The 14,061-nt window shown below is 41.0% G+C and overlaps 1 protein-coding gene across 4 annotated transcripts in view; it reads right to left on the reverse strand.

Annotated features, from left to right (window-relative positions):
• SPTLC3 (serine palmitoyltransferase long chain base subunit 3) overlaps positions 1-14,061 on the reverse strand; it is a 167,227-nt gene that overhangs the window by 77,022 nt on the left and 76,144 nt on the right. Inside the window, exons 1-3 of one of the 4 annotated variants that reach the window (XM_040553011.1) lie at positions 11,754-11,821; positions 10,196-10,204; positions 9,320-9,485 (exon numbers count right to left, since the gene is read on the reverse strand). The exons of 1 other annotated variant lie outside the window; for it this stretch is intronic. In XM_040553011.1, coding sequence (XP_040408945.1) covers positions 9,320-9,436 — 117 coding nt within the window. In that variant the 5' untranslated portion in view covers positions 9,437-9,485; positions 10,196-10,204; positions 11,754-11,821. Of the gene's footprint in view, positions 1-9,319; positions 9,751-10,195; positions 10,205-11,753; positions 11,822-14,061 lie in introns of those variants that run through there. 2 more of the 4 variants (XM_040553013.1, XM_040553010.1) reach the window with 2 other exon arrangements.

The following is a 14,061-nucleotide window of genomic DNA, read 5'->3' on the forward strand; positions in this document are numbered from 1 at the left end:
TCACAGATCTTCCCCACAGCAGTGTGTACAACATCCTGATTGTAGCTGCCTTTGCACTTCTTGAAGGTAACATAAAGGGGCCAATCAAAGGGAGGAACGTTCCCTTCAAAAGAAAAACAGTAAGTTTTGTGGAGGCACAAGGAAGAGACAGAAGCTTGAAGATGGAGACAGACTGAGTCACTCTCGCAGAGCACCCCGAGAAACTCAGGAGCGTACAAATGGCCACTGTGATTCCAAGCGCAGGCCAACAGCTTGCAAAGATCGGCCAGGCTGAAGTCTCAGATAGCTACACATGAGTCACAGAGAGGGCTGTATGGCAGCCCTTCAGACCACATGAATCAGCAGCAGCGACAAGAAAGCAGCAACTCAAATGGAAGTTCCTGGAGGAAGCAGGGTGCAGCGTGATGTCAGCTGAAATGGCTGCAGGTCTTAGCTTCTCACCACAGATATCCCTTTCCATATTCCTGTTGCTCAGTCAATAAATCCTCAATTCTTGGTAGCCTGAGCAGGGTGGAAATAGATTTTTATGGAAGAGGGGGAAATAACATAGCTGATGCCAAACGCTGTGCTTGGCTGAACGAGCAAAAGAAAGGATACAGCTGAATGATTTCCAAAAAGACTGAGACGATTAGAACAGACAAAGCTTTGCTGTGTTACATCTACACTGGATGATCTCCCAAGAATTCAAAAAGCTTTCAGTCTCAGATCAGTTGCAGCAGGAGCATCTTCTGCCTCAGACTGAAGGCAGACACGGGTCACTCTCAAACTGGTGTTGGACCCCCTTCTAGGAGCAGGGGAGGGAGAAAGTCACCTGGCCAGAACAGGTTAGGAATTACCTTGGTGCTGAAAACATGGAAGTACATAGATGGTTTCTGCCCTGGGAATTCAGCTGCTCACCTCACAGTTTCATACCAAAGGCATCTTGCTGCTCTAGCTATTTGGCTGAATGAATGTATCCCAAAATGTGAAACCCCCTCAATACTCTTTGGTCTGGCACAGAAAACTGTTTATTCCTGCCTGCTCTGCTCCTTACGCTCTGTTTTTCTTCCCAACTCAACATCCATCCCACAATGACAGCTCTCTCAGACAATAGCCTCACAAAACTTCTGGCTTGGTTGCTTTCAAAAAGTGTTTTCTGTGGAAAAGTTAGCTGCCAGGAATGGCAGGAATTCTCTGGCTGAGCCAATGGTCATTGTAAGGAAATTTAATTTCCTGTTTTGCTGCTCGGTGCCACAGTCTTAGCCACAACAAATGTTAATTTTCTTCAAAAAGAAATTAAAAAATAATAATCCTTGAGAGAATTCATAATTCTGTTGGCAGCAGAAACAGACCCGCGTATCATGATAAATTAAGGGCTCTTTATAGTGCCTAGTACACCATAAAACAGGATTTGAATCACCACTGCACACTTGCAAACAGCAAGCTCTGAGAAACAACATGATGTTAGCCATCATTCCGGCTAAAGTCAGGTTTTACAGAAACCTAGAACAGTCCCTAAGCAACCATTACCTTATCATTCTGCCCATTATATTCATGAACTTGTTCCTGCAATGGAATGCAGCCAGCTACATCCCTCACCGACACAGTGGGTAGAAAATGTGTATTACCTTGCTTGTTTCTGAAAGCTAGACTGCTACTTACAACTTGCAAAGGTAATTAATTCTCATGCTGGAGGGACATCAGTATGCAGGCAATGGGACTAGCCACTTCATGGCTTTCTTTTTACTAGTTACCTCTACTGAGCAATAATAAGCTGCTGTGAAAAAACGTGGTCTTTTACCCAAGGAGAAAACATAATCCTGATCTGGGAGTTTAATACATAGTTAGTGAGAAAGGAGCTCCAGGAGAATACAGCAAAAAAGCACAGAATGCACAGCAGTGCTTTTTGGAATGAGTGTATCACAGCCGTCTAGGAGATAGCAATAATACATTTTTTTTTTTATGCAGTATGAAAGTAACAGGGCACATAGTCACTGTTCAGAGAAGCATCAGCACGTGCTGTGGCACCTTTTGGAGTTCTGGTCTCCTGTTCACACCAGTGTCAAAGCAGAACTCAGGAGCTTGGAAGCACTCACAGGCCCTGCAGTTTAGGTACATACACAGTAATGGTTGCAAGTGATTTCCCAGATTTTAGCCCTTCTGGGTGACGTGTTGCAGACCAAGTGTCTGCCTGAGATTTATTTTTTAAAGCTTGGTTAAAGCAATAAGGATTGAGGAAGCCCAGCAAACAAACAAAACACACCCACATTTTGTTTCACTTCAACTAAAAATTGCACACTATATTTTTACTGAGCAAGTTCAATGTATTCATTCTTTGAAGGAAGGACTTGAAATTCTGCAGGAGGGTTGAGCCTTTGGCTGTTCTTCTGAAATCATTACCAAAGCTGGCTGCATCTTCACCCTCTGATAAACCTCCATTTGATCAAAAAATGTTAAAAGATGGAGACAAATTCCACTAGCTTTGTGCATAGGACTAGTGAAACTAAATGAGATTTTCTTGTTGTTTTTTAATGCTGGCAGCCCCTGACACTTGACATTGAAGAGTGATTTTCCAGAATTTGGAAGCCTGAATGGCACATACAACTAATATATATAACTATCTTACCAGGTAATTAATTAACTGCAGGAGCCCCACTGGGCTTCTTTATCATCATCATCATCATGTCCGTCACTATAGTGTCACCAGAGAAATGCTGCAGGATCACAGACCCACTTGGACTGGATGGGTCAGCAGGTCTGTGGTCCAAACCTCCTGTTCAAAGGCAGGTCAACACCAAATTCCTGGCAGGCTGATCAGGGTTTTTCCCAGGTGGGTCTGGAAAGCCTCCATGCTGCAAGTTCCAGAGCAACCTCAGTGCTGTTATCTGCATCCTGAATTTTTCCTTTCTCCATATATGAAATCTCTCCTGTTTTAATGACCACTGTCTCTTGTTCTCCTTCTGTGCACCTCAGTAAATAGCCTAACTTACCAAGGTCCCACAGCTCCAGCCCCCTGACCGTCCTTGGTGGCTCTCCACTGGAATCACTCCAGCTTCTTGTATCGGTGGACCCAAAGCAGGATGCAGCATCCTAGATTGTCATCTAAAAAGCGCCAGGTAAAAGTGGATCGATACACTGGCTATGCTCCTTTTAATATAGCCCAGGATACCGACAGTCTTCCTCCCTGCCAGGCTGCACTGCTGTCTCATATGTAGTGGGCTGTCTGCCAAGACTCACAGACTCTTTCTTGGCAAAACTGCTCCCAAGTCAGTCAGTCCCCAGCCTGTACCAACGTATTGCAGCTTTGCATTTGTGCTTGTTGACTTACATGATGCTTCTGCTGATGCATTCCTCCAGCCTGTCTAGATCTCTCTAAATGGTGGCCCTGTTCTTGAGCATATTGTCTGATGTTGTCTCCAAAGCTGGAGAGCAGGCATTCTGTTTCCTTTCTCCATTTTGTTGATAAAATTATTAAACAGGAAAAATCCCAGGACAGACCCCTGTGAACTCCACTTGTAACCAGCCTCCAGGCAAATCATGCACCACTAACCACTACCCTTGGAGCCCAATGATCCAGTCAGTTATTAACCCATACACTACTCTACCCCCCAAGACCGTAATGTCTCAACTAGCATACAAGGACTGCATTGCTAAAGACAAGGTGGATCACACCCATCACTCTGCTCTCATTCACAGATGTAGTCACTTCATCATAGAAGACAATCAGTCAAACATCATTTACCTTTGGCAAATCCATGCTTCCTATTCCGAATCACCACCACCTTTATGCTTTAAGAAATGATCTTTGCTAGAAGTTATCTACATCTTGAAGACAGGTGGAACATTTGCCTGTCTAAAGTTATTACGGATCTTCTTTGATACCATCTTTGAAAGGTCACGGATAGGGTGAGATCTCACAATGACATCAGCCAGCATACTTGGATGCACCCCTTCTGGTCCTGTGCACTTATATGGTTTGAGATTTCTGAAGAGATCCATGACTCAAACTTTTTCCACTACTGGTAGTTCCTCTCCTCCTCCAATCTGGTGGTTTGAGGCAACAAAGGACAATTTATTAGTGAAAACTGAGGCAAAACCAGCATGAAGTACCTCAGCTTTACCTGTGTCTGCCATCACTAAGTCACCCACCCCATTCAGAAACTAGCCTTATTTTCCATGTAAATTCATTTACTAGTAATGTAGCAGTAAAAGCTCTTCTTGCTCCCCTTGATATCCTTTGTAAGTGTCAACTCTAGGTGGGCTTTGGCTTTCTTAACACCACCCCTACATACTTTTTTTGTAGCCCATTCCTGCTTCCACGTCTTATTATACTGCCTGGCTGCACTGGAGGTCAATCATGAGTTACCTGGTTAACTAAGCCAGTCTCCTGATGTTTTACTTGTTTTCACGAGTACAGGGATGAACTGTTCTTGTGCTAGGAGGTTGTCCTGAAACACCCGACATCTTTCTTGAGTTCCTTTGTCCCACTGAATTATCATCTGCTTTTCTGTTTGCTAGGCCTGTCAATCCAAAGCAAATCTTTACATGCTGTTTTGGCTAGTCACTTCATCATAGAAGACAGTCAAACATCATTTACCTTTGGTAAATCCATGCTTCCTATTCCCAATCACCACCAAAAATTAATTACTTGAATTTAGAGATTTCCAGCCATTAACAGGAGAGTGACTACAGTCTTACTGGAAACTTACTTGTACTATGCAAACAATCTCCAGTCTTCTATGTAAAATCTCATGCAACATACTTTAAGCATTGCTACAAGAGTCCTTGACTGCTACATGTGCCCACACTCTAGTCACATCTCAGTTTGCTGAAGGTAGCCTTCGACATTTCCTGCTTCCAATGCATTGAGCTCATCACATAGCACGGCAAATGACAGAAACAAGGGTGTGGATCTGAGACCTGTGATTAATAGCTGAGAGTGCTGGTACAAAGCAGCAAATTTCTGGGGCCCGAAACTGAGGAGAGAAGAAGGCAGGAACTGAGGATGAGGAGATCATGTCTATGGTGCAGCTGAAGCAACAGGTAAAGTAATTGGTAGGGAATGCAGACTGGAAACCAACTCTTAATACTTTCCTGCTGTCACTACAGCTATAAAACTCATATGGGGATTCCACTTTCCACTAAAACATGCATAATGGAACAGGTCCAAAAGGCTTAGGTGTTGGAGATGAACCAGGCTGGGGCCAACGATGTCAGTTTTCACTTTGTTTTTATACAAAGCAACAACAACAAAATATATTTTAGAGGAAAAAAAATGTTGTTATGATCATTACAGTTGCACAGATGAGGTTACAAACTTGGAAAAACTGTAGTCTGATCAGCCTTAAGACCTCCCTCCGTTCTCTTCTCTTATTAATAAGCCTTATCACATCACCCTAATTGCAGGAATTAGCTTATTTTTTTCCCCACAGGACTCATTAACATTTATATTGAGCTTGCATCCAGAATGCCCCAGTTACACTAATTACAGCAAAAGCACATGAAGTAAACGCTATATATGTGAGAAGACACAGCACAAAGCAATTTGAGGAGGCATTTACAACATACAAAAAAATGAATCCAGTGAGAACAGCTGCATGGCATATTCTTTTCATGACCTTTTTTTTTTTTTTTAAACAATGTTTTCTTTAAAATCTTCATTTGGGAGTGACGCTGTAGTGCAGAAAAGAGAGGAAGAAAAGCAGGGGAGGAAAAAGCATGGAAGGGACGGAGGGTGGCTGCTGGAGTATTGAATCAATAGCAGAGTAGAAAGGTTAGGAGGAGGACCAGATGTTGGAAGACAGAAGGCAAATACAATCAGCTTCTGAATTTTAGGGCCCCAAATGCCAGAGGCCACCACGTCTTCTGGCTATCAAAAAAGCGAGACAGAGGTTACTGGGTCTGGTATCATTCCATGTTCTTTTCTTTTTCAGAAAAGAATTTGGAAGTCCTGGAAAAGGCTGTAGTCTGTTCACTGCAAGTATCTTCCAAGCTACTGCCATTATAGTGTAGAAAAGAAAAAAAAGAATTCATGAATAGATTGATATTGTCTTGGAGGCTTTCTACGGCATCCAGTGAAATGATCCGTCAAAGAAATAAAATTGTTGAACGTTTACCATAGGAAAGAATATTGTTCCCATTGGAAAAACATCTATTGTTTTAAAATACAATGTCCCCTACAGCTGACACCCAGCCAACGGCAATACATAGCAAAAGAAACCACAGCTAGGAAAATACCTTCTCCTGCCTACTACAGTTAGATAACAAAATAGGTTAACTATTGAAATGTGCCTTACATGAAGATCAGTCCAGGTTTCAAGTTCTGGAAGAATATGAAGCATATGCCTATGTTACAAACAGTAATTAAATGGAAGAGATGGCCCATGATCCACCTCCCAAAGCTAGGGCCTAACTGTGGCCCAGCTTCCAATGAATGCTATCAACTAGAACCAAGAGAGTCAGACTTCAAATAATCACAGAAACTATTCAAATGAACAGTCCCTCTCCACCAAAGTAGCATATCTCTTTGCCAGAAGCAACAGCATCTCTTCTGGCAGGATGCTTCACTGCTTCTTTATTACTTAGCTACCTCCTTTCCTGCCCTCGGTATGCCACAGACTGCTAGAAGTGAAGAGAGCCTCCCTTCCTGCTCCCCTGCATTTGATCATCCCGAATTACCCTCCCCAACCCGTTAAACAAAATCCTTAGTTCAGAAAACAGGAGGCTTTGCTTTATTAGAACTGTTCCTCTCTCTCTTGTCACGCACATACAAACGCAAACGTTCTTGCATCATAAAGGTGCAAAATACATTGTTCCTGAGCCAGTGTTTTCAAAGGCAGTGCTTCCTGTGGGCTCCTTAGAAAAGAGGTTTATGGAGCTGATTTTTGCAAAGCCTGATGTTCCAGTCAGCCAATTGTGTGCAGATATTGCTACATATTCCTGGCTTAGAAGCCTTCACCATGCTGTGCCCTTACTGCAGCCTCAGCAACATCAGCTTTCTCTCTCAAACCAGAACATCTTTATCTTCTCCTTGCAAGTAACACAGCTGTAACAAAGCTCAAGATCTCAGAATTGCCAGAAGTCTCAGGTGCTAGAAGCAGTATCATCAGCCACATCCTGAACATCCTAGCACTATTTCCTCTCCTATGTAAGGTGCTTAATTATGAATCAATCTGCTGAAGAGACCATAAATATATACATGCGTGTGAGCACATGGCACAATATTAGGGAAATCAGGGCAATATGGAGAAAGGAGAAAAGAGGAGAAAAGGAGGATGACTGGAATCATGATGAACTTGTGTCTGGTTCCTGCACAAGCTTCCTTGTGCACCCAGCTGCCATTTTCCTTGCTCCTCAGATCCCAGCTGTAAAAGTGGGGAGCACACCTCAGTAAGGTGTTGTGAGAACAAGACTGGGTGATGTTGCACACCTACAGCAGTAAGCCATGTAAACAGACCAGGTAGAAAGGAACAATATCTATTCCTGCAAAATAGGATAAAGCGTAAGTACTGAACAGGGTGAGGCAGCTGGGGTGGGGAAACAGACCAGACAGGAATGGGGAGATTCCTACCGGGAATGAGATTCCTGTTTCATACAGAGCTCTTGTCTGTTATTGTTTCCTTCTTTCTCAACCTGCATTCGAAGCAGGAAGACAGGGGAAATGGCATGTAATTCATAACACAGTGCCAGACCCGGATTTACCAAATCTGCCTTTGATAACCCTCCTGAACTTTCTAAGGCTTCACTTCCTCAACTCTTCCTCAGCCAGAAAAAGTATTTACCAGTGGTTCAGTGCTTCTCTCCCCTTCTCCTCCAACCATATAGTGCTCATAGCACTTCACTAATCCAGCAGCTATCTCTACTAACACTTCCTTCATTTCTTTATCATCCCTTTCGGCCCAGCCTTTGCTACCCTTTTGCTTACCTTTAGTAATATTCTACTTCACTTCTCTGGCCATATCTTTCCGATTTAGGAGGAAATTCTAATTAATATCCTCCTGGGAGCTTACCGCTTAAAAACTGCTCATTTGTAGCAAGCTAGCAACAAACAAGTGGCAAGGCTTAGTCTGTGAAATTTGCTATTCAAACCGAAAGCAAAGATTTCAGATATCATAGTGGCAAATAGTTAATATATAAAATGATGAGGAAATATATGTAATATATTAAAGGATGCTAAATTAGGTTTCTGGAAGCAAATCCCAAGAAAGGCCTTTTCGATCATTGCACAAGCTTTTGTGCTCTCCTCATCCTACACAAGCCAGCGATCAGGAAACACCCATACCAAGGGAGACACCTAAAGCCAGACAATCATTAAGCTTGACACTGGGCGTGCCTTCATTAGAGTGCTAGGTGCATGACAGCTCCATTTAAAAAAGATTTAAGATAGCAGTTTACTTGTAAAGCAGTGGAGCCCTTGCCACACTTGTCTAAAGCTTTCAACAGGCTCCAAAGAGACACAGTCTGATGGGAGCTCAGGCTCCTGAAGCAACTTCTCCATCCCCCTCTCACCATGGCACCGTGCTGTAAAGCCAGCCTTCTCCTAGTCACTACAAGAGGTTCTACTAATGGCCACACTAAGATCCAGAATTAGGACACTTTAAGACAGACAGTACATTCCCAAGCAGAACAGGTATTGCAGACAGACAACATTTAAGACTTCATCTCTTCTGGCAAAAGAACACCTTTGGTTTCGTGGTTTGTTCTTTGGCATGCTGCACTCCAACTACTTTACAAAATGTTCACATAAATGAGAAGTGTTGGTTTGACAGAGAACAGCTTGAGAAAATGGTAAGTAAACTGATGTGGATTTTAAGCTGTTCAAGGCTGGAAAGCAGGCATCAGTAAAGTAGGTATATCAAGCCAACCTTGCAGTAATGTAAACATCAGGAAAAGACAGCTTCTCCTGCCTACATTTTTTTGTTGTTGTTATATTTGTACAGCAATAAATCATACATTGAAAATCACTCCACACACACTTTTGGTTGATAAAACAGCTTTCCACCAGTGATTCATACATTGCAGAGTCAACTCCACCATCGGTTAAGCTTTAAAAGGAAACTACTGTCTTTCAGGGTGCATGCGTTTGCTGTGCTTGATGTGAACTAGAGCCTAGTTAGTCCACAAACAGTATGTTCGTGAGCATCCACAACTCTTATTGCAGTTTAGGATGACAGAAAACAATGCAGCAGCACATTCTGAGATTATAAAACTTAACACACAAACCAATGCCATACCACCTGTTCAACGAAGACCAAGACCTTCACAAAACTAGCTTAATAAGCAATGTTTCAACTATTTGTTTTCAATACTGAGACAATTGTGGTAAACAATTAAACCTTACCTTCATTCCTTTGGTAATTCCATTTTTCTTACAGACTCCACTTTTTAAGAGGTTATTCTGTTTCTGATGATGATGATGATGTAGATGTCCATTGCAGACAGCACTGGGATTAGCCATCTGTTTAAATTAGTCAGATTCTCAGTTCTTAAGGGTGTCTCAGGTCTTTCTACAGTAAAAAAGACAGTGGGATGAGCAGATAAACTTCTTAGTTAAGGCCTGAAAGGTATCCAACTGGTCTGTCAGGATTTTCCAGGATGAGAGGAGGAACTATCTTTTGCAATATCTAAGAAACTTAAAACTGTTTCTTTCATACACCTTCAGCCCCAGCAAACTAGAATGCGAAATACATAGCAGGAGGCGTGCTCTTAAAATCTCTGAAAAATACTGCTCATTGCTGGCTATTGTATGAACACAGCTTTTATGAGTCAACAAGACTGCTGCAGCTATCAAGAAGTGGGTGGATTCAGAGGCGGAGACATTTAAAGATATATTACCTCTTAAATACCTCCCAGGGAGGCGCATTACATTTTTTTTTCTCTCAGTTACATTCCACGTGGAGCTATGTTACTCCATTTAGAGTAGAATAATAAAATGTTTTGAAAACTTAAATAAAGTAATCTTTTAAATTACATGCTTCATTTTATGAAGAGTATACTGGCTGAAGAAAGGATTTTGCTGAGTATAACAGAACATTTTCTTTTTCATTTTTTTAAATCTTTTTATATAGGCAGTGATAGATGCAACATTAACCTCCCCCCCCCCCCCGCCCCAAGGAAATGGAAAGCATTCTAGTATTAAAATGAATGAAATATTTACCTATAACCAGAAAGTATATATTTGGCACCATCCTACTGACACATGCACACAGGTGCTTACCAGAGTGAACTGTCCCTTTAAAACTCACCTTGGCTAGTAATGGGTTAAATTGCATGGTATTCCAATCAATGAGAAATGGGCTTTTATAAAGTTGATTAATTGGGGTATAAACCAGCTAGGCTTTAATCAAATGTTAAACTACTAAGCAGAATATATATGTTTACTTTTAAGAGTAGAGTTCATTGATTATGGAAATATTTGCATATGTACCTTCTTTGCTGGACAGAACACTTGTATTTTAGATTTTAGTAGAAAAACATAATAGTATATACGTTCTTGGCCACGTGATGGAATTTCTTCTTCCCAAAATAATTAAAATTAGTGTGGAGACAGATTAAAGGAAAGCTGTATTATAATATCCATTTTGGAAAGCAGTAAGGATTAAAGGCTGGGAAAGTAAAAGTCTTTGAGTATTTTAATTAGAAAAAATAATGATTTCATCTTGCCAATAAAAAGTAAGCAATATACAGAAAATGCAGCCTACAACTGGAATATATGGAATGAAGGAGATTAAATGTTAAATGAGCCACTGTGAAAATACATAAGAAAAACACATTACATTGATTTTGAAAACTTCTTAGCCACCTACTGAATTGCTAAAATGTATTTTCTCCTTTGAAGTGATTTGCAAATTGGGATGCCTTCAATAGGTAGGGACCAAAAGTTTACAAACACAAGGGAGACCTGAAATGAACTGTATTTAAAAGAAATATATGAGTGTTTTTCCTTCTGCATTTTGATTCATTTCATAGCACTTGGTTGTTTGCAGAGACTTCCATTAAGATCTGCAGAAAAACTCCATAATACACTACACAGTAGAACAACCAAAGAAGAAATCCATCCCTAATTAGGTTTGATTTTGATATCCTTGGAAAGAAACCTTTTACCTACATATTCAAATTAATAAGGCAGTAACAGTTTTGGTCAAAAAAACAAAAACAAAACAACAACAAAAACAAAACAACAACACAAAAACCAAAAACCAACCAACAACCCCAAAGCAACATCTCCCTATCTGACTAAAACCAACACAGCAAGAGTAAAACACTGACGTATTTTCATAGCTATGTAACTTCACAGTTACACCAGATTCAGCACCAGAACTCAGATTTCCTAGTTTTTGTTCTTTTTGGTGTTTTTCCTAGGCAAGAATGACTTATTTCTGTATGAATCAATCTTTTGTAGGCTTCAGTAAGGTATCTGTGATCATAACTCAGTTATAAATTGTGAATATGTAGTGATAAGATCAATTGCTAGTCATAATTACTGTCCAGGAGTTTGCAAGGAAAAGACTGAGATGAGGACAATGCAGAAGTAGGTGGAATGAACAGTCAAAGTAACACTTTCCTGCATATCTATCACTTATGAGACCCTGATAAATCAAACAAGGTGATGTAGGAGAATGCTCTCTGCACCTGGCAACCCATGCCCACCAAGAAGCATTCTTCCGGAAATTATTATTTCTTTTTTGGCCTTCATGGCAAAACATTCCATTTGTTCAGTCATTTACTGATCATCTCGACTGTGTTGTGATAAAGGTAAAACAAGAAAACTTAACACAGTAGCGGTTCTTCCCCTCAGCAGCTTCCAGTGACTCAGCTAACACCTCTGCCAGGTACACTTCCCAAGAGACTGAGTACCTTCCAGGGCACAAAGTAATATAATTAACATCTCATGTATGCATTACATTTTTTTCGTTCAGGTTTGTGGGTGAGGGGAATCTCTGATTAGATAACAGTTCAGATGATGCAAATTCTCTCTCTAGTCCCAGACTATCACAGTCTATACTTGTGATCTGCTTCAAGGCCCACGAAATAACATTGCCTTTATAGGAATAAAATAATTAATATGCTATATTAACTTTAGTTTTCAATATGCCTAACACATTTAAGATCACAAACAGGCAGCACTAAAAAGAGGGGATTACATTTAAATGCAAATTTAAATAAGCAGTTTTAAAAAACCCAGAGAACATCTGTCCTTTTGGTTTTCTTTTAACCGTACTCTAAAAGCCAAAGCTCACAAAACAAACACCACTAGGGGATGAGTAAAATTCCTGCCCTGACTCCATTTGGAGCAAATGATTTATAGCATCTGCGTCTGGCCAGATAAACACAGATAATCTGTAAACAGGATGTGGTATTGCTCCTGGAGAAGAAAATGTTGAATTGTACCCTTTAGAGCCCCATCCTACTCAAAGCCATCTGTCATTCAGGCTTTTACATCCGTATCTATCATGCTACCTATAAGCTGCATACAAATCAATTATTTAAATACATGAGGGCCTACCCTGCATGGGCACTGGAGGACAGACCCAATAATTGTGGGCTGTACAACACCAAAACCATAAACAGCAATACACTTTCTCTTTTTACCATTCTGGAAAATGGGAGGAAAAACTTATTACGCTGACTGTAAAAGAACTGCGTGTATTTTAACAGCAGGGGACCCCAATCCTATTAAGATCATACATGTGCTTCACTTCAGTAGCTTGGGTACTAGTCAGAAGGAACAAAGTTGATCTTTGTACACTGGCAAGAAGGTGGAGAATTCCTAAGGTTATTAGCAGACCACACACCATGTTCCAGAGAGATGTTAGTAAAGTTTATAAGATGTGGCTACAATCACAATAAATCTGTAGGAAAGCCACCAGTCATTTCCCAGGGTCTAGGTATTACTCCTTGCTTTGTCATTATTACAGTATGCCACTGGGTTTTGGCTGACCCACCTCTTGAAATGAGGATAAAAAGCCTTTGCAAAATGCTTGGAGATAAATTGAAGAGGAGCATGGTACTGAAAGTAAGATAGATACAGTTAATTAGCCAAGGTTTAAGAGCGAAGAGGAGAGAAATGACAGGGCAGGGCTCTGTCTAAGCAGTCTCTCAGTTCTGTAGGAAAATATTTCTGTCGTGCACTACCGTTGTTACACAGGATGGGTAAGACGGTTGACCTCTGCTGATACATTCAAGAAATGGGGACACAAATATTCAACCTTCTGATAGAGTTTTGGCTCAGACCAACCATTTGGTGTCATGAGAGCGGCCACAGGGTCCCAAGCTGTAATAGCGGTACTGGATTATCTACCATTACAAAAGTACAGTGTTGCAAGAAAGTGTGAGAGCTGATCCCCAGAAAACTGTAATGTCATAATCCAGAACGATTTCCACAGGATTCCTGTTTATCCCAGAGAACAGTTAGTTATGATATAGTTGTGAAATGGTCTTGCAATCTATCCGCAAGATCCTCATCATTTCAGTTCATGACAGGTGCAAATTTACATGCCACAAGAAGCAGTGAGGATCTATGCAGAGGCACCTGCTAGCTTTATGCTTATTTGTGCTTATTTGTGCAGGGCAGATACCAATGTCAAATAGGGACCGAAAAAAACTGGAACACCCAATTCAATTTGTTAAATGTCATAGTTTTTGTAATAATTAAATTAGCAGCAGAGCATGTCCCAGTGGTGGAGAACGGAGCTAAAAAGTCCTCCTGCTCTCCTGATCACTTCTCTTACAACAGAAGTCCATATTATTAATTCTGAGTACCACTGAAGACTTATTCTCTGATTAGGATCCCAGTATGCTTGGTACCTGTGGAGACGTGGATATCTGAGATATGTCCAGCCTCAGACATGATCATAAAATCATCATGTAGTGATCAATGAGGCCGAAATAAACAGACAGAGGGGAATTATAGCAACAAAGCAAAATAAGCAATTGCAAGTATCAATTGTATAAGCAATTGCAAGTATCATCATCTGCTGGTCAGTCATCTTCTTGGGTGTCTTTACAGATTCATCCGTACTTCCCCAGCACTGGGTATAGGCTAAACTTCCTAAACTTTCACATGGAGGAACCCCTAACCCA

Source organism: Cygnus olor, chromosome 3 (genome assembly GCF_009769625.2).
Source record: "Cygnus olor isolate bCygOlo1 chromosome 3, bCygOlo1.pri.v2, whole genome shotgun sequence".
Lineage (NCBI taxonomy): Eukaryota > Metazoa > Chordata > Aves > Anseriformes > Anatidae > Cygnus > Cygnus olor.